This window comes from Ranitomeya variabilis, chromosome 7 (genome assembly GCF_051348905.1).
Source record: "Ranitomeya variabilis isolate aRanVar5 chromosome 7, aRanVar5.hap1, whole genome shotgun sequence".
Classification (NCBI taxonomy): domain Eukaryota; kingdom Metazoa; phylum Chordata; class Amphibia; order Anura; family Dendrobatidae; genus Ranitomeya; species Ranitomeya variabilis.
The window spans coordinates 234,324,765-234,352,671 of NC_135238.1; the positions used below are offsets into that span (position 1 = coordinate 234,324,765).

The window sequence follows — 27,907 nt, forward strand, 5'->3', positions numbered from 1 at the left end:
GTAACATCAGAAATGTTCAGAACTGGACAGTCCAAGAATTCACATAAGCCGTAATAAGAAGATTTATTTTGAGCTCCCCAAATGTCATTTTATGACTGATATAATAATTTATTTTATTATTACAGGATAATTTTTATCCTCCACAATCCAGGCTCATTGGGCAATTTACAGGAAATCTATCTAGATTACGTCAATGATCTGACATCTTCCTGATACATTGTGACAACCTGCAGGCACCTCAGACATCAGAGTTTCACAATCTCCCTCCTGGATGTGATGTGATAAGCCACCGAGCTCTTCATGTTTGCCACATCCTTGGTCCATTTCTTTGGAAGGGAGACTGAGATTTTAGAGATGGAACCCTGTTGTCACAATTTGGAAAGTTTCCGTCTTCCACTCCCCTCTATAAGAACCATATGATGACATGACAGTTCCTCTTCACATTTCTTTTACAGAGCCTCGGGCAGATTCAGCAGCATCTGGGGGTCGAGGAAAGACCAGGTAATTTGGACTACAATATTATATTATTGTAATTGATATCATTTATTATATTATTCTATTATATGCAAGGTTAAGACGAATAATGCAAATTTTACAGGACATATATTAATAAATGTTTTTTTACACTTTTTTTGACAATTTATCAGAGCATTGGATGCATTCTTCAATATGTGAGAATGTATGTATGCACAGCCACTAAGTAAGTTACATGAAAAACAATTGGAACCTTTTTTGCATTCTCATTTATATGGGACAGGACTGGATGAGAGAAGAAGACTGAGGGTCCACCACCAGTCTACACAGAGTAGGAGCATGTCCCCTTTAGGCTGGGGTCACATGAGCGTATAAAAAATATTGGTCTGATTTTCATCCAGAAAAGTGGGAACATTTTTTCTTGTCATCTGTGTGCTGTCCGTGTGCAATCCATTTTTTTACTCAGCATTTATTAATCTTTTACAGAACTATTTACATTTGCAATGTATCCATAAAAATCAGATTTTTTTCTCGCAACCATTATGTTTTAGAGTGAAATCGCAGCATGCTGTAATTCATTTATCACGCCGAATACAACTAAGAAAAAATATGCAGATCTGCACTGCCTCATTGAGTAACATTGGTCTGAGTGCAATCCCATTTTTTATCGGATTGTTCTAGGACCGATTTTTTTTTAATTGGATTCCTTTTCTTTATACATTTGTGTACGCGAGCCCTTAAAGGGGTAATCCCTTTAATCAAAGGTTATCCTCTATTTATAGTTTAGTATATAAATTACTGGTCCGTGGGGGTCCGACCACTGTGATCTCGAGAATGGGACTTGAATGGAGCAGAGGTGCAAGTGCTTGACCTCCGCTCCATTCATTGTCTATGGGACTGTTAGAAATAGCGTAGTATTGTACTCATCCCTCTCTTGCAGTCCCATAAAGAATAAATGTAGAAGAGGTCAGCCATGTGCTCGGCTGCTCGGCTGCTGCACTCAAGTTGGAGCAAAATACCCCTTTTCGTAAAGAAGCACTCCAATCTCTATTTTTTTTTTTTATTTAAGGTGTGTTTATGTGAATGCAAAGTAGTGGATGTCCTACTTGTTGGATCCTCAGTGATCAGTAAATTATCCCCTATCCAATATATAGGGGAAAACTTTTGACGCCAGGAATAACCCTTTAATTGCATTGTAAACTGTTACATCTCTATAAAGCCGGGGTTACACTTGCAAACCAATGCGAGAAACTTGCACGAGTCTCTCGCATCAATACCCGTCACTGCCACCGGCACTCGGGATCGGAGCGTGAGGCTGCATGTCTTTCTATGCAGCTGAACGCTCCCGTCCCGAGGGCCGGCGGCAGCGCCGGGTATTGATGTGAGAGACTCGTGGGAGTTTCTCGCATTGCACTTGCAAGAGTGACCCCGGCCTAAGTCCTTCAGAGGTTTAGCTCCATTCCAATAGTAGGACCTATGATCACAAGACTATCCTCCTGAATTCTGTTGGGCCAGTCCTATCCTGTAGGTCAGTGCAAGGGCTTCCTGGAATTTTAAGATACTTTTCCAATGGTACGGATTGTTTGAAAACAAAATAAATAACTTTATAATGTATCCAATGAACCAACGTCCCAGCTCAGGTGGTCGGTCCTCCCAGTCCTGAAACACTCACGGGCCGTACATTATCTACATTACCGCTGCAACCAATCACTGGCTTAAGTGGTGAACAACGAGGCCAACGAGCCAACAGGTAATTTTTTCTAATTTGATATAATCACCTCCATTTGATTAAAGAATAAGCTTCTTTTTAAATTTGATTAAATAAATCAATGAAAATAAACAACTTTGTAATATATCTTATCAGAGAATTCTGCTTCTTTCTCGGCCTCGACTGATCTTTCACTCTCAGTTCATGGACTAAATTCATGGATAAAATCTGTATTTAGGGAGGAAACACTTTCCTATTACTGAGATAGGAAATTACAGTTATTGCTTTTAAAATTCTATGCAGATGAAGAAGAGGCAGTAAAACTGCGGAGCTAAAGGCAGACACAGACATTCGACTGAAACGACAGTGACCGTTCTCTGTGGAATTCTACAAATAATGAAGACAAATTCTGAATGAGAATGAATGATCAGCCCAGGATATAAAGAAGCAGATTTCTCTGATAAGATTTATCACAAAGTTGCTTATTTTCATGTAAACTACTGATTTATGAAAGAAAATATATCAAGATGACAGTTACTCTTTAAGTTTATAAAAACTTGACTTCAGTAAAAAAAAATAAAATACTGTACATGTTTTGTACTTTTTGTGCTTTTTTTTAATTTAATCCTTGTGAGCGTTTTATTGAGTTTTTTTCCCCATTGATTTAGAATTGAGAAAATCTTTAAAAACAAAGTGTGACGGCTTGTAGTTTTCGTTTACTTGGATCTATATCTTAAATAGAAAATTAACTAATGCTTGTAGGTTCTAGCACATCTGTGAATGTCTGCGTGAATCGGCTCACGTGTCTGTGCAGGTGACAGTGACGGCCGCACGAGCGTCGGGTCAGGGGAGAGCGATTCATATACTGACATATTGCCCCGAAATGTAATAATAGGGTGAGGCGATGGCATCCTATAGATCTGTAACATCATTATACCCAAGGTTAATCTCACTACAGGGGTCTCATCTGGGGGTAATGAAAATTGGATAACTTCAGAAAACTGCTTGTAATGCAATTCCCTTATTTCTAGAGTGGAGCTATGAGACTGCACGGTGATCCTCTGCTGGTGCATTAGGAAGTGACACTTGCAGCAATTTCCGCCTGTACTTCTCCCCGTACAAGTTCCCATAGTTCAGTACAGTTCCTGCAGCTGTCAGGACATGCTGGGAGTTGTAGTACTGTAACAGCTGGGCAGTCATAAATTGGAGGTGACTAAAGGATTAGGTTGGGGCTGTGATTAACCCCTTTCCGCTATGGACAGTTTTGTTGCTTTCAGGGTATGTGCACACGTCAGGATTTCTTCAGGATTTTTTGCGTTTTTTTTTGCGGATTTCCCCTATAAAAATGCTATAATTCTGCACAAAAAACGCATACATTATGCATCCTATCATTTAGAATGCATTCCGCATTTTTTGTGCAAATGTTGCGGTTTTTTCCGCAAAAACAAAAAAAGCAATCCGGAAAAAGAAGCAACATGTTCATTATTTTTGCGGAATTTTTGCGGATTTCCCATGAAATTGGAGTGTCTGGAAAAAAACACAAAAATTCCGCAAAAAAATCCGCAAAAAATCAGCACAAAAAAGCTTTAAAAAACGTGCAAAAAAAAAAAACACAAAAAAAAAAACGCATGCGGATTTCTGGCAGAAATGTCCGGATTTTGTCAGGAAAATTTCTGCAAGAAAAGACGTGTGCACATACCCTCATTCTTCCTCCCCTTTTCCTAAGCGCCATCACTTTTTCTCCCCCGTTCCCGGCTTTATTAGTTTGCGGTACAAGTTCTAGTTTCGAATCACAACATTCACTTCACCATGCTATGTGCTGAAAAAGGAGTAAAAAATTGCATGTCGGGGGGAAGAAACAACAATTGCGCTATTGTTTTTTGAGGTTTTCGTTTTTATGGCAATTTTAGGTAAAATGACTTGGGGTAGGACGATGCTCCAGATTAACACGATGTAATTTATTGTACGTAGCTTTTTTTTATTTAAGTGATGAAAAGAAATTCACAAAAAAAGTGGTTTGTGCCGTCATGTTCTGAGAGCCGTAACTCTTTCATTGTCGCGGTTGGGGATTGTGTTTTTGTGTCGAGCTCTAGATGTTATTGGTATTATTTTACATTTTACAATGATGGTCTCCTATGAAGCCGGGGTAGATTTCACAGGAGGACCAAGATGGTGGTAAATGGGGCCTTTAGCAGGCTGCCATGGCAACCAGTTGGCACCCTGTAATAACATTGGATGCGCCGCCACCGGTGCCTCTGTCAGTGACTAGGCCGATCTAGAGATGGCGTCACTAAGGGGCAGATTTATGAACCCTGTCTGGTGTTGCCCTTAGCAACCAATAACAGCGCAGCTTTCATTTTGCATTCTGCTCTAGGAGAAGGAATGTTGCGCTGTGATTGGTTGCTTTGGGCAGCAAAGTTGTTTATTTCTTGCAGAATTCTATCATTCTGCCTCACAGATTCTTGATCTCCATTTCCTACCCATCATTACAATTTCCAACCACTGAGCCCGCTGCATCCTTCACAGCATTTGCACAAAAAAAAAAAGAAAAAGAGAAAGATATTTTAAAATCCATTCAGGTTGCCCCCTTGCAGGACCCCCTCCCCCCCCCCAAAAAAAAAAAAAAGACCAAGTAGAAATGTAATTGTTAGTGATACATCATCTCAGATCTAGTTTGCATTTCCGGCTGCGAGATTATACCCCTCTGAGCTTACGTTTTATTCCATTTTCACCTTCCAAGAGCTATAACTCATAACTAGAACTTATTTTTCCATTGGTGGAGTTGGAAAAAGTTTATTTTTTGCGTTATGAGCTGTAATTCTTGATTATTACCCTGGATTGGGGTTCATACGACATTCTGATCCCATTTTACACCCTTTTTTGAAGGTGAAGTGAATAAAAAACCTCAATTCTGTTATATATATATATATATATATATATATATATATATATATATTTTTTTTTTTTTTTATTTTTTATTTTTTTCAGTTCCAGCATTCACCGTGTTTAGATAAATAATCCGATATATTATAGGTTCGGACAGTAACAACAAATAGGTTATTTTGGAGATTCTATTTACGTACCCGGAGAAAAGTGGCAAGTGATAAGAACTTTTATATATATTTTTGTATATTTGTATTTTTCAATTTTTTTATGTCCTCAGAACTTGAACCTGTGATCACTTGTACAATACACTGCTATCCTGTAATATTGCCGCATATTGCTGGGCTTCAAGGGTGTACAAACATGGCAGACTCCAGTAGCCCCCCAGTTGCCATGATGATTCCATTAATACACTGCATTCATGCTGAGGAGAATGAAATGGGGGGCGACAGGTATTCCTGTATGGAGGATGGTGCAAGTTGAAACCTGTCAGATTGGGCGCCATGGACTCTGGAGGAACTTGCCCAGGTTCGCCGGGTGCTGCTGCCAGGCCTGCAGTTAGTTTTCATCCGAGAGGCCACAATTTGGGCCTGTAAGCACACATCATTGTCACATTGATACAGGCCCTTAACTAGGGAAAAGGTCACAAAGGAATAACCTCTGAACCCAGCGTTACGGAGAACGTCGTGTCATCCGCGGCTGCACTGTTGACATTCGGGCTCTGAGTGCGGACATTGGCCGAATGTGTAGAGAAAGCTCCACATTGTGAGAATATCGCTTATTCTGACAGATTTCTACTTGGTGAAATATCCATGAAGCAATGCGTAGCTGATTCTGCCATTTCTAGACTAGACTAGGCCTCGTTGCCCATAGCAACCGGTTATGTATAGTAACCGAGAGGACAAAAATGCTTTGGTTCTAAATATCAAATGTTCCAGGTTTTTTTTGTGGGATTGTCCCCTGAAAAAAGTCACTAAGTGGTAGTGGTTATTTCTGGGAGGTTGTGTGGGCGCAGGTGGAAATTATAAGTATTCCACTGTATTTGGATGTAAATGTGATGATGTGTTTGGGCTGTCCATATGATGGCTAAAGGGACCCTAAATTAGTTTAAAGCCACCATAGCAAGATGTAAAGGCCACAGTCTCACTTCCGTCATGGGCAGCATGGTGGATCAGTGGTTAGCACAGTGGATCAGTGGTTAGCATGGTGGATCAGTGGTTAGCACTGCAGCGCTGGTGTCCTAGATTCAAATCAAACCAAGGACAACAGCTGCAAGGAGTTTGTATGTTCTCCCCGTGTTTGCGTGGGTTTCCTCTGGGTTCTCCAGTTTCCTCCCACATTCCAAAGACATACTGATAGGGAATGTAGATTGTGAGCCCCATCGGGGATAGCGATGATAATGTCTGTAAAGCGCTGCGGAATATGATAGCGCTATATAAGAAAAGCATAATAATAATAATAATAATAAAAAATAATTCCGTCACCCTTGGCAAACCATGTGCCCAGTGATATAGTAGTCCAGAGTAGGGGACACGCGCTTCCATGACATCTTATCATATGGACAAGGAGACGCTGACAAGAACGTTAGTGATCGCATGACTCAATTCTGGTTTGTCGCCCAGTGGAATAAAACACGCACACAAGCTAGATTCATTACTGACGGTAATGAGGGGATTCAGGTGGTCCTGCAACTAGCTGGTCACAGGGGATCTTGTTGCTGGGACCTGTGCATTATCTAATAGTGATGGGTGGGAAACCCCTCCACTACCTGCTTTTCTTTGCTACGAGGGGATTTTTATTATTGGGAGGTAAATGTCATAAACAAGTTCTGGAAAAGAGAAGAAGAGCTTGCTCCATCACTGCGGTTTATTGCACAGAGAGCTAGCAGCAGCACAGACAGCTAGTAGCAGCACAGAGAGCTAGCGGCAGCAGCACAGAGAGCTAGCGGCAGCACAGAGAGCTAGCAACAGCACAGAGATCTAGCGGCAGCACAGAGAGCCAGCAGCAGCACAGAGAGCTAGCAGCAGCACAGAGAGCCAGCGGCAGCACAGAGAGCCAGCAGCACAGAGAGCTAGCAGCAGCACAGAGAGCTAGCAGCAGCAGCAGCACAGAGAGCTAGCTGCAGCACAGAGAGCTAGCGGCAGCACAGAGAGCCAGCAGCAGCACAGAGAGCTAGCGGCAGCACAGACAGCCAGCAGCAGCACAGAGATCTAGCAGCAGCACAGAGAGCTAGCGGCAGCACAGAGAGCTAGCGGCAGCACAGACAGCCAGCAGCAGCACAGAGATCTAGTCTAGCAGCACAGAGATCTAGCAGCAGCACAGAGAGCTAGCGGCAGCACAGAGGGCTAGCTGCAGCACAGAGAGCTAGAGGCAGCACAGAGAGCCAGCGGCAGCACAGAGAGCTAGCGGCAGCACAGACAGCCAGCAGCAGCACAGAGATCTAGCAGCAGCACAGAGAGCTAGCGGCAGCACAGAGGGCTAGCTGCAGCACAGAGAGCTAGCGGCAGCACAGAGAGCCAGCAGCAGCACAGAGAGCTAGCGGCAGCACAGACAGCCAGCAGCAGCACAGAGATCTAGCAGCAGCACAGAGAGCTAGCAGCAGCACAGAGAGCTAGTGGCAGCACAGAGAGCCAGCAGCAGCACAGAGATCTAGTCTAGCAGCAGCAGAGAGAGCCAGCAGCAGCACAGAGAGCTAGTCTAGCGGCAGCATAGAGAGCAAGCAGCAGCACAGAGAGCCAGCAGCAGCACAGAGAGCTAGCGACAGCACAGAGAGCTAGCAGCAGCACAGAGGGCTAGCAGCAGCACAGAGAGCTAGCGGCAGCACAGAGAGCCAGCGGCAGCACAGAGAGCTAGCGGCAGCACAGAGAGCCAGCAGCACAGAGAGCTAGCAGCAGCACAGAGAGCTAGCAGCAGCAGCACAGAGAGCTAGCAGCAGCATTACAGAGAGCTAGCGGCAGCACAGAGAGCTAGCGGCAGTACAGAGAGCTAGCGGCAGCACAAAGAGTTAGCGGCAGCACAGAGAGCCAGCGGCAGCACAGAGAGCTAGCAGCAGCAGCAGCACAGAGAGCTAGCAGCAGCACAGAGAGCTAGCGGCAGCACAGAGAGCTAGCGGCAGCACAGAGAGCCAGCAGCAGCACAGAGAGCTAGCGGCAGCACAGAGAGCTAGCGGCAGCACAGAGAGCCAGCGGCAGCACAGAGAGCTAGCGGCAGCACAGAGAGCTAGCAGCAGCACAGGAAGCCAGCAGTAGCACAGAGAGCTAGCAGCAGCAGCACAGAGGGCTAGCGGCAGCACAGAGAGCTAGCGGCAGCACAGAGAGCCAGCAGCAGCACAGAGAGCTAGCAGCAGCAGCACAGAGAGCTAGCGGCAGCACAGAGAGCTAGCGGCAGCACAGAGAGCCAGCAGCAGCACAGAGAGCTAGCAGCAGCACAGGAAGCCAGCAGTAGCACAGAGGGCTAGCAGCAGCACAGAGGGCTAGCAGCAGCACAGAGGGCTAGCGGCAGCACAGAGAGCCAGCAGCAGCACAGAGAGCCAGCAGCAGCACAGAGAGCTAGCGGCAGCACAGAGAGCTAGCAGCAGCACAGGAAGCCAGCAGTAGCACAGAGGGCTAGCAGCAGCACAGAGGGCTAGCAGCAGCACAGAGCGCCAGCGGCAGCACAGAGAGCCAGCGGCAGCACAGAGAGCTAGCAGCAGCACAGAGCGCCTCAAGCACCGCTGCACTTGTCTGCTCATCTACAAATATTCTCAGCTCCTACTGGTGTGAAAATTACATTAATGGTAGGGTCACACCACCGATTTCTCCATCAAGAGAAAAAAAAAATTACTTCACAATTCCCATTCTGTCAGTCTGTGAAAATCGGACCTCACTGGGATGTCATCTGAGTGTGAACTGATTTTTTTTATGGACCTATAGAGTTGCATTGTTTATTTTGATCTGACACTCGGATCAAAATCGGACATATCTTTGATTTTTTCCATTAACCACTGGGAGCAAGGAAAAAAATCGAACATGTGCACAGCCACATAGAATGTCATAGGTACAAGTGTGATCTGTGAAAACCATGGATAGCCTTCGTACAGAAAAAAAAATGGTTAAATGGTTGCATGCACAACCCCTTAGGGTATGTGCCCACAATCCAGAGTTGCTGCGGGTGTGCCACTGCGTATTTATGCAGGGAGCAGATGTTACAGCAAAGTGGATGGATTTATAGAAGACCCATGTCCACTATGTGTCCAGAGGCGGACATCCGATGTGTCTATTTACATCAATAGAATGTATTGGACGCGGTGAGTCCGCCTGGTTCAGTGAACCATGGTTTTTCCAGCTTTATACATTTTATTTTGTTGAAGATGCATTAGAATATGTTGTTACCATAACACATCACATCAAGCATTTGCAGATATTAGAGATTTTTTTTTGCAACCAATGTATTTACTTTAATTACATGAAATGATTTATGTCACAACTTACTTTATAAATGAACAAAGCAAATTTCAAAAAGCTCTGGACACAGACACCTCCGAGGAAATTAACCCCTTATATTTTGCAACAGCGAGTTTCCTCATATGTGTCAGGAATTCATCTGCTCTGCGCAACGTCTGTATCTATGGGGCAATGCGTCCTATTCAGTCTCAATTTCACACTTAAAAAAAAAAAAATTAACTCTCTAGAACATAGAAGGGGTAATTACAGAATACTTGATACTATGGACATGAGTGGATGGAGGGTTTTTTTGAGGCTGTCAACAATCACGAGTTTTCCAATGGAAAAAGTTTCCATCTTTGGGGAGTTTTTGAAGGAGTTTTTCTTTCCTGAAGCGGGTTTGAAAAGTTTTTGAGGCACTTTTAGGGTATCTGCACAAAAACATCTATTAGACTCATGCATACACGCTGAGTTTGCCAAACAGAAGATGCTTCAGGAAAACAAATCAATGAGGAATTTTTCCTGAGTGTCTTTTTCGGCATCTTCTTGGCCAAGCCACAGGTGGGATTTTTTTACTTTCACTTCTATGTATGAATTAATGAGCCGCTTCCAAGTGGCAGTCACCTGAAGAATAGCCTGCTCACTTCTTTTAACCGCTTCGCATCTTTACAAATGTGAAAGCTCAAAAGTCTGAACATTTCTACCAGGAATGATTACCTTGCAGTGCATATGTTCAAGCTTTCTAACATTTATTAAGTGATTTTTTAGGAGGGCTATAGGGCGTACCCATCTGAAAAAAGTTGTGTGCACATCTTCTTGGAGAGTTTTTTTCCTGAATTTTTTTTGCAGCCTTCTTATTGGACTGTCCCTAAGTTGGAGCAGAAATAACTTCAAAGAAGTGACTGCACTAGACATTTTCAACCAGTAATTTTTTAAAAAAACGTTAGGCAAGAAAAGAAAGTTAAACAACTGGCAACATGAACAGCAAAGTGGGTTTACTACAGAAATGAATAGGAAGAATCAAGCAATTTGTAAATAATTTTTCTGGCATTTATTGGAAAGGAACTCCTGAAAACTCTTAAAAAAAAATTCTATTGTTAAACCACTTTGCCATTCATATTAAACATATGAATGGCAAAGTGGTTTAACAATAGAATTTTTTTTTAAGAGTTTTCAGGAGTTCCTTTCCAATAAATGCCAGAAAAATTATTTACAAATTGCTTGATTCTTCCTAGGGTCTAAGGGGTATCGTTTCTCCTTATGGAGAGTGACATACCATCTCTGGCTTGTCAAGGTAAGGAGGCTTATTTGCCGTACAATGCTCCTCTGGTAATTTAAATATGCAAATTGCCTCTTCTGAGAAAAAGAGGACTTAACTCTATAGCGCCACCTGTTGGAAGTAGCGATCCTACAAGTCACAATCAACCCTCTAACGAGTCGTGCAATATGACTTAGGATAAAAGCCAAATCAGTATCTCAATTCGCAGACACGGTGTTTGCATATTTAAATTCCCAGAGGAGCATTGTACGGCAAATAAGCCTCCTTACCTTGACAAGCCAGAGATGGTATGTCACTCTCCATAAGGAGAAACGTTACCCCTTAGACCCCAGTCCAGAGCCTCTCACCTAGCCAAATCCGTTCTCATGCTTCGCACTGACGAGGGCCAACAGCCCGAAACACCGTGTCTGCGAATTGAGATACTGATTTGGCTTTTATCCTAAGTCATATTGCACGACTCGTTAGAGGGTTGATTGTGACTTGTAGGATCGCTACTTCCAACAGGTGGCGCTATAGAGTTAAGTCCTCTTTTTCTCAGAAGAGGCAATTTGCATATTTTGATTCTTCCTATTCATTTCTGTAGTAAACCCACTGGTTTGACCATTTTGACCATTTTTCCTCCACTTCAGACTTTAAATAAACATCTGGTGGGAGAAAAGAAAATGCACATCAGTTCTATGAAGTGGCCCCTGATACAATCTGACCCAAACTAGGCAGGCTATGGGCACACGCTGCGGATTTTGCTGCGGATCCACAGCATTTCTGCAGCTGCGGATCAGCAGCAGTTTCCCATGAGTTTACAGTACCATGTAAAGCTATGGGAAATGAAATCCGCAGTGCACATGCTGCGGAAAAAAACGGGCGGAAACGCAGCGGTTTATTTTCCACAGCATGTCAATACTTTGTGCAGATTCCGCTGCAGGTTTCCACCTGCTCCAATAGGAAACTGCAGGTGAAAACCCACAGAGGAAACGGCAAAAGAAACCGCGATAAATCCGCAGTAAAAACTGCAGCGGTTTTTCACTGCAGATTTAGCAAATCTGCTGCGGAAAATTCCGCATTGGAATCCGCAGCGTGTGCACTTAGCCGCATAGTCCAATTAAAAGGCTGTGAAAAAATGCTCTAAGTAAAAAAAAAAAACTCTGCAAAAATATTTGAAAAACTTTTCAAAGCCCCTTCTGGAAACGCTTTAAGAAAAAATCCATAAAGAAGGCGAGCTTCCTGAAGAGGTTTCCACTTGAAAATTCATATATTTTGACTGCCTCAAAAACTCAGGTGAAAAAAATTCAAAGGCAAAACACATACCACTCCACAAAACACATACCACTCCACAAAACACATACCTCTCCACAAAACATATACCTCTCCACAAAACACATACCTCTCCACAAAACACATACCTCTCCACAAAACACATACCTCTCCACAAAACACATACCTCTTCACAAAACACATACCTCTTCACAAAACACATACCACTCCAAAAACACATACCACTCCACAAAACACATACCTCTCCACAAAACACATACCTCTCCACAAAACACATACCTCTTCACAAAACACATACCACTCCACAAAACACATACCTCTCCACAAAACACATACCACTCCACAAAACACATACCACGCCACAAAACACATACCTCTCCACAAAACACATACCACTCCAAAAACACATACCACTCCACAAAACACATACAGTACAGACCAAAAGTTTGGACACACCTTCTCATTTAAAGATTTTTCTGTATTTTCATGACTATGAAAATTGTAAATTCACACTGAAGGCATCAAAACGATGAATTAACACATGTGGAATTATATGCTTAACAAAAAAGTGTGAAACAACTGAAATGATGTCTTATATTCTAGGTTCTTCACAGTAGCTACCTTTTGCTTTAATGACTGCTTTGCACACTCTTGGCATTCTCTTGAGGAGCTTCAAGAGGTAGTCACCGGGAATAGCCTTCCAACAATCTTGAAGGAGTTCCCAGAGATGCTTAGCACTTGTTGGCCCTTTTGCCTTCACTCTGCGGTCCAGCTCACCCCAAACCATCTCGATTGGGTTCAGGTCTGGTGACTGTGGAGGCCAGGTCATCTGGCGTAGCACCCCATCACTCTCCTTCTTGGTCAAATAGCCCTTACACAGCCTGGAGGTGTGTTTGGGGTCATTGTCCTGTTCAAAAATAAATGATGGTCTAACTAAACGCAAACCGGATGGAATAGCATGCCGCTGCAAGATGCTGTGGTAGCCATGCTGGTTCAGTATGCCTTCAATTTTGAATAAATCCCCAACAGTGTCACCAGTAAAGCCCCCCCACACCATCACACCTCCTCCTCCATGCTTCACGGTGGGAACCAGGCATGTAGAGTCCATCCGTTCACCTTTTCTGCGTCGCACAAAGACACGGTGGTTGGAACCAAAGATCTCAAATTTGGACTCATCAGACAAAAGCACAGATTTCCACTGGTCTAATGTCCATTCCTTGTGTTCTTTAGCCCAAACAAGTATCTTCTGCTTGTTGCCTGTCCTTAGCAGTGGTTTCCTAGCAGCTATTTTACCATGAAGGCCTGCTGCACAAAGCCTCCTCTTAACAGTTGTTGTAGAAATGTGTCTGCTGCTAGAACTCTGTGTGGCATTGACCTGGTCTCTAATCTGAGCTGCTGTTAACCTGCGATTTCTGAGGCTGGTGACTCAGATAAACTTATCCTCAGAAGCAGAGGTGACTCTTGGTCTTCCTGTCCTGGGGCGGTCCTCATGTGAGCCAGTTTCTTTGTAGCGCTTGATGGTTTTTGGCACTGCACTTGAGGACACTTTCAAAGTTTTCCCAATTTTTCGGACTGACAGACCTTCATTTCTTAAAGTAATGATGGCCACTTGCTTTTCTTTACTTTTTTCTTGCCATAATACAAATTCTAACAGTCTATTCAGTAAGACTATCAGCTGTGTAACCACCAGTCTTCTGCACAACACAACTGATGGTCCCAACCCCATTTATAAGGCAAGAAATCCCACTTATTAAACCTGACAGGGCACAGCTGTGAAGTGAAAACCATTCCCGGTGACTACCTCTTGAAGCTCCTCAAGAGAATGCCAAGATTGAGCAAAGCAGTCATAAAAGCAAAAGGTAGCTACTTTGAAGAACCTAGAATATAAGACATAATTTCAGTTGTTTCACACTTTTTTGTTAAAGGGCCACTGTCACCCCCCTCCAGCCGTTATAAACTAAAAGAGCCACCTTGTGCAGCAGTAATGCTGCAGTCTAACAAGGTGGCTCTTTTAGTTTTTGATTCAGTTATTCCCTCAATAAAGCATTTTAAAATTTGTACAAAATAACCTGTCCTTAGACCTGGAGGCGGTCCGAAGCTTCCTCGGTGAATCTCCCAACGGCCGTCACTCTTCTCTTCTGGGGATGTGGTCGCCGCCCCCTGCGCGCTGTTTCTTCTTAAATCCGGCGCCTGCGCTGTGCGTGCCTGCCTGGGGCAGGCGCAGTCTTCATTGTCCGTCATAGGTCAGATCCAGGGTGCCTGACTGCGCCTGTGCGGGCAGTGCGGCAATCCTGTTGCTGAATCCCCGCCCCGCACTGTGTTATTCATTATGCACAGTGCGGGGCTGGGGTTCCTGGGCATGCGCACTGCGCTGTTCAGACGCTCCCCCAGCTCAGACGCTCCCCCAGCTCCCCCCGCCTTCCAGCTTTGTTATTTGCGGCTGCTTCATTCCAAATGCTGGCAAGGAAACCTGTATATTACGGCAACGCTGGAAGGCGGGGGACCGGGGGAGCATCTGAACAGCGCAGTGCGCATGCCCAGGAACCCCAGCCCCGCACTGTGCATAATGAATAACACAGTGCGGGGCGGGGATTCAGCAACAGGGTGGCCGCACTGCCGGCACAGGCGCAGTCAGGCACCCTGCATCTGAGCTATGACGGACAATGAAGACTGCACCTGCCCCAGGCAGGCACGCACAGCGCAGACGCCGGATTTAAGAAGAAACAGCGCGCAGGGGGTGGCGACCACATCCCCAGAAGAGAAGAGTGACGGCCGTTGGGAGATTCACCTAGGAAGCTTCGGACCGCCTCCAGGTCTAAGGACAGGTTATTTTGTACAAATTTTAAAACGCTTTATTGAGGGAATAACTGAATCAAAAACTAAAAGAGCCACCTTGTTAGACTGCAGCATTACTGCTGCACAAGGTGGCACTTTTAGTTTATAACGGCTGGAGGGGGGTGACAGTGGCCCTTTAAGTATATAATTCCACATGTGTTAATTAATAGTTTGATCTCTTCAGTGTGAATGTACAATTTTCATAGTCATGAAAATACAGAAAAATCTTTAAATGAAAAGGTGTGTCCAAACGTTTGGTCTGTACTGTACCTCTCCACAAAACACATACCACTCCACATAGATGTTCACTTCTTAATTAATTATGGAGTTGTATATTATGTAGCAGGGACCTCTGGAGTCAAATCATCCATTATAAGTATTTTAGTCTGTGAAATTCCCTGAAGCAAAAACATTGCACAAAAGAAACAGTTTTACCCAACGTGTTGTAACAATGTTTTCACATTTGCATATTAGTAACTTACACAATGTGCTCACATGCTGTAGTGTCTGGTCCAGAGTCACACGTATCATTATTTATCTGTATCATGTGAGTTTATAGGACACCATATCAAAGCCATATCTAAACTGGCCATTTTTGTCTACAGGCAATCTCAGACTCTCTTTTTAGAGTCAGAAAATCTTTAATTTCTCCTGGAAACATATAAAAAATGTCACAACTGAATGTTTCCGCTCCCCTTGTGTGAGGGCTTTACTTCACATTCTGATGGCGTCACACCACACCACAGAGATTACAGGGAACCTGTCAGGTCCTCCATGTTCTCCAACCCAGCAGCATCACTTATTTATCAGTGAATTCACTGCCTAACCAGCCCTGTATAATGTTTTTCTGGTTAAATGAGGTTTAAAAAAGCTCTCATTCCGGCAGTGTCAGTGCGTCTCTGGAGTTGGGTGTACACTTCCCGGCTCTAGAGGTGCGCCCTGTGCACGTCCGGAAGTTTATAAGATGGCTATATAATATATGAGTTTCTCTTTGTATTAAAGAACTGAAATCAATTAACTCTTTGATGATATTCTAATTTAGTGAGAAGCACTTGTATTATACCTATAGAGACTTGATTAACATCTCTGCAGAGCCCCTCTGCCTCCTTCTTCCATCTCCCTACATCTGTTCTTACCTCCATGACTTTCTGGGCTTGCAGAAGTTGGCCGTGCGCACCCAAAGTCTGACAGATCGAGCGCTTCTAGGCCCCGCAGAAGTTCACTGTTGAAATCTCATCTTATTAGTTCTTACTATCATACACCACAGATTTCCTGCACACAAATATTTCTGGAAAATCCACATTCCGCCTTAGGCTCCCTGGTCACCGATCGTTACATTAAAAATAAGGTCATGTTCACATTGAGTTATTTGAGGTGTTAAAAAACAAGTTTTCTAGTGGAAACCGTTTCAGGAAACGCTTTTCTTTGAGGAGTTGTTACATTGAGTTTTTAGTGGGATAATTCATTACCTGAAGACGTTTAGAAGACATTTGGAGGTTTTTATCCTGATGGGTTCTTTGCTGCCTTCTGATTAGACGGTGTTCAGTATGGAGAGGTTTCCTTCAGGATCTGCTTCATAGAAGTAACAGGCATTTTTTTTTCCCTCCGGGTGTTGTGCAAAACCTCTAATAGGAAAAAAGCTAAAAAAAAAACCTCCTCATATGATAAGCAAATGTATTTCCCAGAGAAATGAACTGGAAGAGTTTTCCTAGCATTAATTAAGCCGTTTGTGAGTAGGATTTTAGAGAGAATCGAAATCCTTTGTGTGAACATAGCCTGAGAAAATATAAACTCGTTAGATGTGAGTTATGAGCTCAGACACATGATCTCAGGTTAGATAGCTTTCGGATCAGTTGGATTATAGGAAAAGCGTAAGGCAAGATGGAGCGGCCAGGTGGTGGCCATGGTGCAGCCAGGTGGTGGCCATGGTGCAGCCACAACGCGGCCAAAAATCAGGGTCAATTTGGTGATTGCTTAACAAGTTTCTATTTGATTTTGTAGGGGAGCAGATAAGTCACCCTCAAAGTCGTGCGGCAATTACAAATGACAATGTAATTTTGATGGTGAAGCAGCTGTTCTCCTGCAAAATCCAACGATTGTTACTTTTCTTCCATGACTCGCTACTTCTTGAGTTCTAACCCTTAGACTATATGATCCCTGATTGTACCCTACAGCATTGGAGCCTATAAGTTTCCACACCCTGCACGACCCTGTTCTAAAAATATTTTACCTTGGAGGAAGCCATATGATGAGTTTACGTTTATTTTCCTCGCCAACCGTTACACCGATGCCTCTACCTTGTGCCAGTCATTACACTGGCTACCCATCCAATCCAGAATCCAGTACAAAACTACTACCCTCATCCACAAAGCACTCCATGGCTCAGCACCACCCTACATCTCCTCTCTGGTCTCAGTCTACCAACCTACCCGTGCCCTCCGCTCCGCTAATGACGTCAGGTTAGCATCCTCAATAATCAGAACCTCCCACTCCCGTCTCCAAGACTTTACACGTGCGGCGCCGATTCTTTGGAATGCACTACCTAGGTTAATACAATTAATCCCCAATCCCCACAGTTTTAAGCGTGCACTAAAAACTCATTTGTTCAGATTGGCCTACCGCCTCAACGCATTAACCTAATTATCCCTGTGTGGCCTATTAATAAAAAACAACAACATAATCACGTTCCTCCATCATGTTCTCATACACTTTATGCAGTTAATAGCCTCTGTGTCTGTACTGTTACATACTTAGGCAGTTAACTGGTTCATGCAGCTTTACATGAACACCCGAGCCTTACACTATGGCTGGTCCAAATAACTAAAGCAATTGTTACCATCCACCTCTTGTGTCTCCCCTTTTCCTCATAGATTGTAAGCTTGCGAGCAGCAGGGCCCTCATTCCTCCTGGTATCTGTTTTGAACTGTGATTTCTGTTATGCTGTAATGTCTATTGTCTGTATAAGTCCCCTCTATAAGTTGTAAAGCGCTGCGGAATATGTTGGCGCTATATAAATAAAATTATTATTATTATTATTATTATTTTACGCTTTCTTCCCCCCAGGTGACAAACATGAATACAAAGTTTGACATCTCTGACGCTTTCACAGATGGCTACCCCTACATCCCATCCCCGGACACCACCCCATGCTCCATTTCATCGCCAGCGAACAAATACGCAGTTTTTATAGTTTATGCCACTGTTTTCTTACTCAATATCATCGGCAACAGCCTTGTGATTCTTGTCATCTGTTACAACAAAACGAAGAAGTCGTCCACAGACATCTACCTGCTGAATTTGGCAGTCGCCGACCTCCTTTTTTCCTTAACATTACCCTTCTGGGCCACATACAGAGTCAAAGAGTGGGTGTTTGGCATCGCCATGTGCAAAATCGTCTCCGTACTCCAAGAAGTCAACTTTTACAGCGGAATCTTCTTGCTGGCTTGTATAAGCGTAGACCGGTACCTGGCAATAGTCCATGCCACTGAATTCTTTACAACCAAGAAGTATGGGGTGACGTTTAGTATCATCGCCATCTGGATCATCTCAATTGGTATTTCTATCCCGTCCATTTGGTTTAGAGATGTGTTTCCCGCAGATAAACGAGGACTCGTTTGTTATGAGAATCTTGGTCCTGAAACATCAGATTGGATGCTTAACATCAGGATCGGACGCCACGTGATGGGGTTCTTTATACCGTTGCTCGTTATGCTCTTCTGTTATGGCTTCGTTATTAAGACTCTTATTAGGACCAAAAACAGCCAGAAGCACCGAGCTATGAAGGTCATCCTCGCTGTGTTTTTGGTTTTCTTGATTTGCTGGCTTCCCCACAATATCACCGTCATGGTGGACTCTCTCATGAGGAGAGGACATGTCAATGAAACGTGCTCACTAAGAGATCAGCTGGATACTGCCTTGTACATCACCGAAGTTTTGGGCTACACTCACAGCTGCATTAACCCAATCCTCTATGCATTCATTGGACACAAATTTCGACACAGTTTCTTGACTATCCTCGCCAACAAGGGAATTATCAGCAAGGATAGACTTTCCAGCTACGGGCGAAGTCTCTCCGTCATGTCTTCATCGGCACATACATCTACGAGAATCTAGTCCTTGATGATATAGATTCACTCCTTGCTATTGAGATGAAAAAAAAAACACACCAAAGTTTGGACTTATATGTTTTGTACATCTTTGCATTGATTTTCTTTTATTGTTAATTTGTTTCCTAAAGGCAAACTTAAACAACCTACTAAATGATCTTCGTAAAAAATTTCTTACATTTTTGCAACTCCAGAATGCGTGTAAGTCCTTCACCTAGATAGTCGCTCTGCATAATCTGACGCATATCTGACAGAGCTCCATTCCTATTTTAAAGCTCTTTCTGCTCTTCCTACCCTTTTCTTAGTGTTATAAAGACCAGGAGGGGGTTATACACAACAGATCAGAGTGTGGAGAGTGGGGAAAGCATCCATATCTCAGGGAGGGAAGAGAAAACTTTCTATTGATAAGGAGGAAAGTACATGAAGAGGAACTCTATGCTGATGACGAGTTCAAAGCCTTCAAGTACTAAATGAGGTTTAAACAAAATTTTGCATAAATCAATAGTACAAGAGAATATAAGAAATGTTGTAATATATCTTACCTGAGAAATGTGCTTAATTTTTCCACTTTCTTCTACTCCACCTGACTCTGATGCTTCCTAGTAAGTGCTGTGTCTCACCCCAATTTTAGATTTGTAGCTACACTGCTCAACAATCTACTGTATGATGATTTCATGCTTAATAGTAATTGTTTTATCTCATACAAATGCTGGATTTACAGCTACACTGCTCAGTACTGCTGTATTATGTCCTCCACGCTCCTGCTGCTCCAAAATATGAGATGCACAGACAGGAGAGCAGGAATCCCTCATGTCTGTATGTGCTGGGTATCGGAGACATCATGACAACTTTTCTTAACCCAGTAGCTCAGAGTCAACTGGAAATCAAATACCGAAAATACAGGGAGGAAAATTGGTCACAAATCGTGTTATTCCATATATACACATGACTTCTCATTCTGAAATGACACACATTCTTCATGAAAAAAAATAAATAAATGTCACTGAATATTTATTTATCAGTGTCCTATATTTTTTATAGGTTAGACTGCGGAATAGAATATTGCATGGATGTACGGTGAATTTGCTGTATATAATTTTGTTTCCATTTTTTCATTATTTTCATACCATTAGCATGTCTATCAATTCTTTGATTTCCATATTTTTCTTTGTGGTATTGCAATTTTAGTGTTGAGTTGTGTATGTATATTACAAATTTGTATAAGGAACATTTTATATACCAATTCCATGTATCTATGGTGCAATAAAAAGCTTGATAAATAAAAAAAACTTTAAATAAAGCACAGTTATTTTTTAAATTAAAGGCAATTTTTTAAAATCAGAAAATTAGTTGTTTTAAATAAGTTTTATATTAAACATTATAAACATTTAGGGTGGTGCTTTTTTTCAATGACATAGGCAAAGTTATAATAATCGGTAGTTCCTACAGATTATGTAGTGATAACACAGGACTCATCATTCTCAATAGGTGAGATCACGATTCATCTCCTCCTGCTCCCTGCACCAGGACCTCTGCACAGATCACAGAGCATGTACACTAAACTCTCCCATAGACCTCTGAGTCATCAGATGACTAAACATTTTTTCTCCATGTGGCTGCTGAAAAGAAAAGTTCTTAATTGCTGTTAACTGCTGCCTATAAATGCGAGATAGCTCTATAAACATATAGAAAACACAATAAATCTAAATACAGAAAATAAAAATAGAATAAAATAATACAATGTTACATCATATTGTTGTAACCAGCAAAAAATCTAGGTGACATATTATAGTCAATAAAAAATTGTTATTACCATCTATCTATATATATAATTGTCTAAGGTCCACTTCGGTCTGTTTGTCTGTCACGGAAATCCCGCATCGCTGATGGGTCGCGGCCGGCTGGGCGTGACCATTCAGCGACAGGCACAGTTCGGCCGTGAATTGGCCCCTCCCTACTCCCCTCCAGTCAGTGCCCACATAGCATTTTAGCAGTCCGTTAACGCTGCCATTAACCCTGTGTGACCTACTTTTTACTATTGATGCTGCCTATGCAGCATCAATAGTAAAAACATAAAATGTTAAAAATAATACAAAAAAAAATCATTATATTCTCACCTTCCAGCGTCCGCGCCAGCCTTTCCCACTCCTCGTGACGCTGGGGTCCCAAGAATCCATTGCAGCAACGCCAGACCGCTACATCATAACGGGTTATTGCCGCAAGGCATTACTGGGAGCGGAGCGTCGCGAGGAGCATTGCTAAACGCCTGGGCTGGATCCGGGGACCACCGGAAGGTGAGTATATAACTATTTTTTCATTTTAATTATTTTTTTAACAGGGATATGGTGCCCACATTGCTATATACTACGTGGGCTGTGTTATATACTACGTGGGCTGTGTTATATACTGCATGAGCTGTGTTATATACTGCGTGGTCTGTGCTATATACTATGTGGGATGTGCTATATACTACTTGGCTGTGCAATATACTACATGGCTGTGCTATATACTATGTGGCTGTGCTATATACTATGTGGCTGTGCAATATACTATGTGGCTGCTATATACTACGTGGCTGTGTTATATACTACGTGGCTGTGTTATATACTGCGTAGCTGTGCTATATACTACATGGCTGTGCTATATACTACGTGGCTGTGCTATATACTACATGGGTTGTGTTATATGCTATGTGCGCTGTGAGGCTCTTTCGCCCGGGGCCCTCAAAAACCTGGAGCCGGCCCTGGCTTCACTGATTGGCCGCGAACAATCAGCGACAGACGCAGTCCGGCCACAAATTGGCACGGGATTTGAACCACGCTTCCCTAATTGGTCGCGCCCAACTGGCCGAATCCGGTGTATTCATTGCATTATTCTGAAATCTTCATAAGTAAACTACATACATATCCTAGAATAGCCGATGCGTTAGAATTGGGCCACCATCTAGTAGTAGATATATTCTTGTACATAGGAGTAGTATTATAGTAGTTATATTCTTGTACATAGAAGGCAGTATTATAGTAGTTATATTCTTGTTCATAGGAGCAGTATTATAGTAGTTATATTCTTGTACATAGGGGCAGTATTATAGTAGTTATATTCTTGTACATAAGAGCAGTAGAATAGTAGTTATATTCTTGTACATAGGAGCAGTATTATAGTAGTTATATTCTTGTACATAGGGGCAGTATTATAGTAGTTATGTTCTTGTACATAGGGGCAGTATTATAGTAGTTATATTCTTGTACATAAGAGCAGTATTATAGTAGTTATATTCTTGTACATAGGGGCAGTATTATAGTAGTTATATTCTTGTACATAGGGGCAGAATTATAGTAGTTATATTCTTGTACATAAGAGCAGTAGTATAGTAGTTATATTCTTGTACATATGGGCAGTATTATAGTAGTTATATTCTTGTACATAGAAGGCAGTATTATAGTAGATATATTCTTGTACATAGGAGCAGTATTATAGTAGTTATATTCTTGTTGTACATAGAAGGCAGTATTATAGTAGATATATTCTTGTACATAGGGGCGGTATTATAGTAGTTATATTCTTGTACATAGGGGGCAGTATTATAGTAGTTATATTCTTGCACATAGGAGCAGTGTTATAGTAGTTATTTTCCTGTACATAGGAGCAGTATTATAGTAGTTATATTCTTGTACCTAGGGGGCAGTATTATAGTAGTTATATTCTTGAACATAGGAGCAGTATTATAGTAGTTATATTCTTGTACATAGAAGGCAGTATTATAGTAGATATATTCTTGTACATAGGGGCGGTATTATAGTAGTTATATTCTTGAGCATAGGAGCAGTATTATAGTAGATATATTCTTGTACATAGGAGCAGTATTATGGTAGTTATATTCTTGCACATAGGAGCAGTGTTATAGTAGTTATATTCCTGTACATAGGAGCAGTATTATAGTAGTTATATTCTTGTACATAGGAGCAGTATTATAGTAGTTATATTCTTGTACATAGGGGCAGTATTATAGTAGTTATATTCTTGTACATAGGGGCAGTATTATAGTGGTTATATTCTTGTACATAGGAGCAGTATTATAGTAGTTATATTCTTGTACATAGGGGCAGTATTATAGTAGTTATATTTTTGTATACAGGAGCAGTATTATGGTAGTTACGGCTCTGTAATAAAAATATTTTACCTTGGAGGAAGCCATATAATGAGTTTGCATTTATTTTTACGCTTTCTTCTCCCGCAGGCTCAGGTGACAAACATGAGTACAAAGTTTGACATCTCTGAATTTTCTGACGCTTTCACAGATGACTACCCCTACATCCCATCTCCGGACACCACCCCATGCTCCATTTCATCGCCAGTTAACAAATACGCAGTTTTTATAGTTTATGCCACTGTTTTCTTACTCAATATCATCGGCAACAGCCTTGTGATTCTTGTCATCTGTTACAACAAAACAAAGAAATCATCCACAGACATCTACCTGCTGAATTTGGCAGTCGCCGACCTCCTTTTTTCCTTAACATTACCCTTCTGGGCCACATACAGAGTCAAAGAGTGGGTGTTTGGCATCGCCATGTGCAAAATCGTCTCCGTACTCCAAGAAGTCAACTTCTACAGCGGAATCTTCTTGCTGGCTTGTATAAGCGTAGACCGGTACCTGGCAATAGTCCATGCCACTGAATTCTTTACAAACAAGAAGTATGGGGTGACGTTTAGTATCATCGCCATCTGGATCATCTCAATTGGTATTTCTATCCCGTCCATTTGGTTTAGAGATGTGTTTTTGCCACCAAATAGAGTAATCTTTTGTCATGAGAATCTTGGTCCTGAAACATCAGATTGGATGATTAACATCAGGATCGGACGCCACGTGATGGGGTTCTTTATACCGTTGCTCGTTATGCTCTTCTGTTATGGCTTCGTTATTAAGACTCTTATTAGGACCAAAAACAGCCAGAAGCACCGAGCTATGAAGGTCATCCTCGCTGTGTTTTTGGTTTTCTTGATTTGCTGGCTTCCCCACAATATCACCGTCATGGTGGACTCTCTCATGAGGAGAGGACATGTCAATGAAACGTGCTCGCTAAGAGATCAGCTGGATACTGCCTTGTACATCACCGAAGTTTTGGGCTACACTCACAGCTGCATTAACCCAATCCTCTATGCATTCATTGGACACAAATTTCGACACAGTTTCTTGACTATCCTCGCCAACAAGGGAATTATCAGCAAGGATAGACTTTCCAGCTACGGGCGAAGTCTCTCCGTCATGTCTTCATCGGTACATACATCTACCACAATCTAGTCCTTGATGTGCTTGAGGATCTACATCCACTCCTTGCCTTTCAGATGAAAAAATACTAAAGTTTGGACTTCAAGACTACAGTATATCAGAAAAATGAACACACCCCTGACATTTTAGTAAATATTTTATTATATGTTTCCATGGGAGTACACTAAAGATCTGACAGTTTGATACAATGTAGTTGGTGTACTTCTTGTGTATAATGGTGTAAATATTGTGTATCTTCTAAATAATTGAACACACAGCCATTAATGTATAAACTGCCGGCAACAAAAGTGAGTACACCCCTAAGTAAAAATGGGCATATTGCGCCCAAAGTGTCAAAATTTTGTGTGGCCACCGTAATTTTCCAGCACTGCCTTAACTCTTTTGGGCATGGAGGGCACCAGAGCTTCAGCGGTGGCCACTGAAATCCTATTCCCTCCTCCATGACAACATCACAGAGCTGGTGGATGGTGCAAATTTCGTGCTCCTCCACCTTCCGTTTGATGACACCCCACAGATGCTAAATAGGGTTTAGGTCTGGAGACATGCTTGGCCAGTCCAGAATCTTTACTCTCAGTTTCTTTACAAGGCAGTGGTGGTCTTGAATGTGTTTAGTGTCATCATGTTACAATACTGCCCTGCGGCCCAGTTTCGGGAGGGAGGGGGATCATGCTCTTCTTCAGTCTGTCACAGTAGATGTTGGCATTCATAGTTCCCTCAATGACCTGTAGCCCCTCACAGCCGGCAGCACTCATACAGCACCAATCCATGACAGTATACCACCATGCTTGACTGTAGGCAAGACACACTTTTTTTGTACTTCTCACCTGGTTGCTGCCACACACGCTTGACACCATCTGAACCAAATAAGTGTATTTAGGTCTCATCAGACCACAGTACTTGGTTCCAGTAGTCCATGTCCTTAGTCTGCTTGTCTTCAGTAAAGTGTTTGTGGCTTTCTTGTACATTATCTTTAGACGGGGCTTACTTCTGGAACGACAGCCATGCAAACCAATATGATGCAGTGTGCGGCGTGTGGTCTGAACACTGACAGACGGACAGGGTTACCCCTGTAACCTCTGCAGCAATGTTGGCAGCACTCATATGTCCATTATGACCAGACGACCTCTGGATATGATGCTGGGCACGTGCACTCACCTTCGTGGTTGTCCATGGCAAGGCCGGTCTTGACTGGACCCTGTCTTGTTACCCCTCTGTATGGTCTTGGCCGCTGTGCTGCAGCTCCGTGTCAGGGTGTTGGAATTTACTTATCGACTCGGCCATCTTAATGTAGAACAATTCTTTTTTTTCAGATCCTCAGAGCGTTCTTTGCCATGAGGTACCATGATGAACTTCCAGTGACCGGTACGAGAGTGTGAGAGTGATAATGCCAAATGTAACACCTCTGCTCCCCATTCACACCTGAGACCTCGTAACACTAAAGAGTCACATGACACCAAGGATGGAAATTGGCTAATTTGACCATTTTCACTTAGGGGTGTACTCACTTTTGTTGCCAGAGATTTAGACATTACTGGCTGTGTTGGGTTATTTAGAGGGCGTACAATATTTACACTGTTATACAAGCCATACACCGACTACTATACATTGTATCAAAGTGTCAAATCTTCAGTGTTGTCCCATGAAAAGATGTAACAAAATATTTACAAAAATGTCAGGGGTGTACTCACTTATACTGTATATACATCTTAGCATTTATTCTCTTATATTTTCATTTTGTTTCCTAATTTCAAAAGTAAACTTCTAAATCATTTTCATTAAAAATTTCCTTCCATTTTTTGCTACTGCAGAGTGCGCGTAAGGCCTTCACCTATAATGTGGCCCTGCCTAGTCTGACCCATATCTGTCAGAGCGCTGATCTTATCTGAAACCTCTTTCTGCTCTCCCTTTCCCTTCTTTTAGTGGTAAAGATAGCGGCCAGAATGGTGTTATAAATGGCGGATCAGAGTAGAGAGGGTGGAAAGCATCCACAGCTCAGGGAGGGCAGAGAGAACATGTTACTGTATTGCTAGGGAGGAAAGAACATGAAGGTGATCTCTATGTCGATAACGAGTCCAAGGCCTTGAAGTAATAAATGAGGTCTAAACAAATTTTGCATAAATTGATAGTAAACAGGAAAAATGGTAATCCAGCTTCTGGATAAAATTCTTATTTATCATATTTTAAAATTCATTTCAAAAAGCCCCTCTGACACAGAACAATGGATAACGTTCGAAAGGCGTAGATTTTTTTTTCCTTCCACGCTGTTTTTATAATGAATTATTAAATATCATAATGAAGAAGAATTTTATCCAGTTCACATTTTTCTGCAGCCGGTCAGATTGTGGTTCCATACATACTGGACTCCTTCCATCTTTAGTGGAGAGCTGGCTAAAACTTTGGCTTTTTCATGTTGCATAAATCGATAGTACAAGGGATTATAAGAAATGTTGTAATATATCTGAGAAATATGCTTTATTTTTCCATTTATCAACTATTTATTCTACTCCACCTGACTTCAATACACATCATTAACTTTCACCAGACGGACCGCCAGTTCACAGAGGGATCAGGTTACTACTGCCTATTGAAGTCTAAGTATTTTATGTCATACCAGTGCTGGATTTACAGCTACAATGCTCAGTAATCCACAATGCTCAGTAATCCACTGTATAATGGTCTCCAGCTTATTACTAAGTGTTTTATGCCATACCAGTGCTGAATGTACAGCTACACTGCTCAGTAATCCACTGTATAATGGTCTCCTGCTTAATACTAAGTGTTTTATCTCATAAAAGTGCCAGATTTACAGCTACACTGCTCAGTAATCCACTGTATAATGGTCTCCTGCTTAATAAAAATGTTTTATCTCATAAAAGTGCCAGATTTACAGCTACACTGCTCAGTAATCCACTGTATAATGGTCTCCTGCTTAATAAAAATGTTTTATCTCATAAAAGTGCCGGATTTACAGCTACGCTGCTCATTACTGTTGTATAATGATATCCATTCTCTTGCTGCTCCAAAACATGTAGCGTAGAGACAACTGAAAATCAAAGCTAGAACCTGCAGAGGGTAAACTTGGTAAGAAATTGTATTATTCCATATGTACACACGCAGCTAATTCTGAAATGATATATCCTTTATGTAAAAAAAAAGCACATGTCACGGGATATTTATGTATCAGTGTTCAATTTTTTTATAGCTTAGACTGTTACATAGTTACATAATTATTAAGGTTGAAGGAAGACTTTAAGTCCATCTAGTTCAACCCATAGCCTAACCTAACATGCCCTAACATGTTGATATGTTGAATGGGATATTGTATGGTAGTATGGTGAATCTGCTGTATATAATTTTGTTTCCATTTTTTCAATATTTTCATGTCGTTAGCATGTCTATCAATTATTTTGAATTACGAAATATATTTTGCTGTGTGGCAATTTCAATGTTGAGGTATATTACATATTTGCATATGCAACATTTTATATACAAATTCCATGTATCCATGTTGCAGTAAGAAGCTTGATAAAGAACAATGAAAAACACTGTAAACAAATGCACAGTTATTTTTTAATTAAAGGGAAATTTTTTATCAAAAAATGAGTTGTTTCAAGTTTTATGCTAAACATTTAGCGTTGT

At 42.0% G+C, this 27,907-nt stretch overlaps 2 protein-coding genes across 2 annotated transcripts; both read left to right on the plus strand.

Annotated features, from left to right (window-relative positions):
• The first annotated feature begins 388 nt into the window (after nt 1-388).
• Nucleotides 389-20,146, plus strand: LOC143784695 (C-X-C chemokine receptor type 2-like). The gene is made up of 2 exons (XM_077273213.1): nt 389-501; nt 17,936-20,146. The coding sequence occupies exon 2, from the start codon at nt 17,945-17,947 to the stop codon at nt 18,983-18,985; it is 1,041 nt and encodes a 346-aa protein (XP_077129328.1). The 5' UTR covers nt 389-501; nt 17,936-17,944; the 3' UTR covers nt 18,986-20,146.
• On the plus strand, nt 465-27,845 carry LOC143784694 (C-X-C chemokine receptor type 2-like). The gene is made up of 2 exons (XM_077273212.1): nt 465-501; nt 23,216-27,845. Exon 2 carries the CDS (start codon nt 23,231-23,233, stop codon nt 24,278-24,280), a length of 1,050 nt encoding a protein of 349 aa, XP_077129327.1. The 5' UTR covers nt 465-501; nt 23,216-23,230; the 3' UTR covers nt 24,281-27,845.
• Nucleotides 27,846-27,907: the final 62 nt, after the last annotated feature.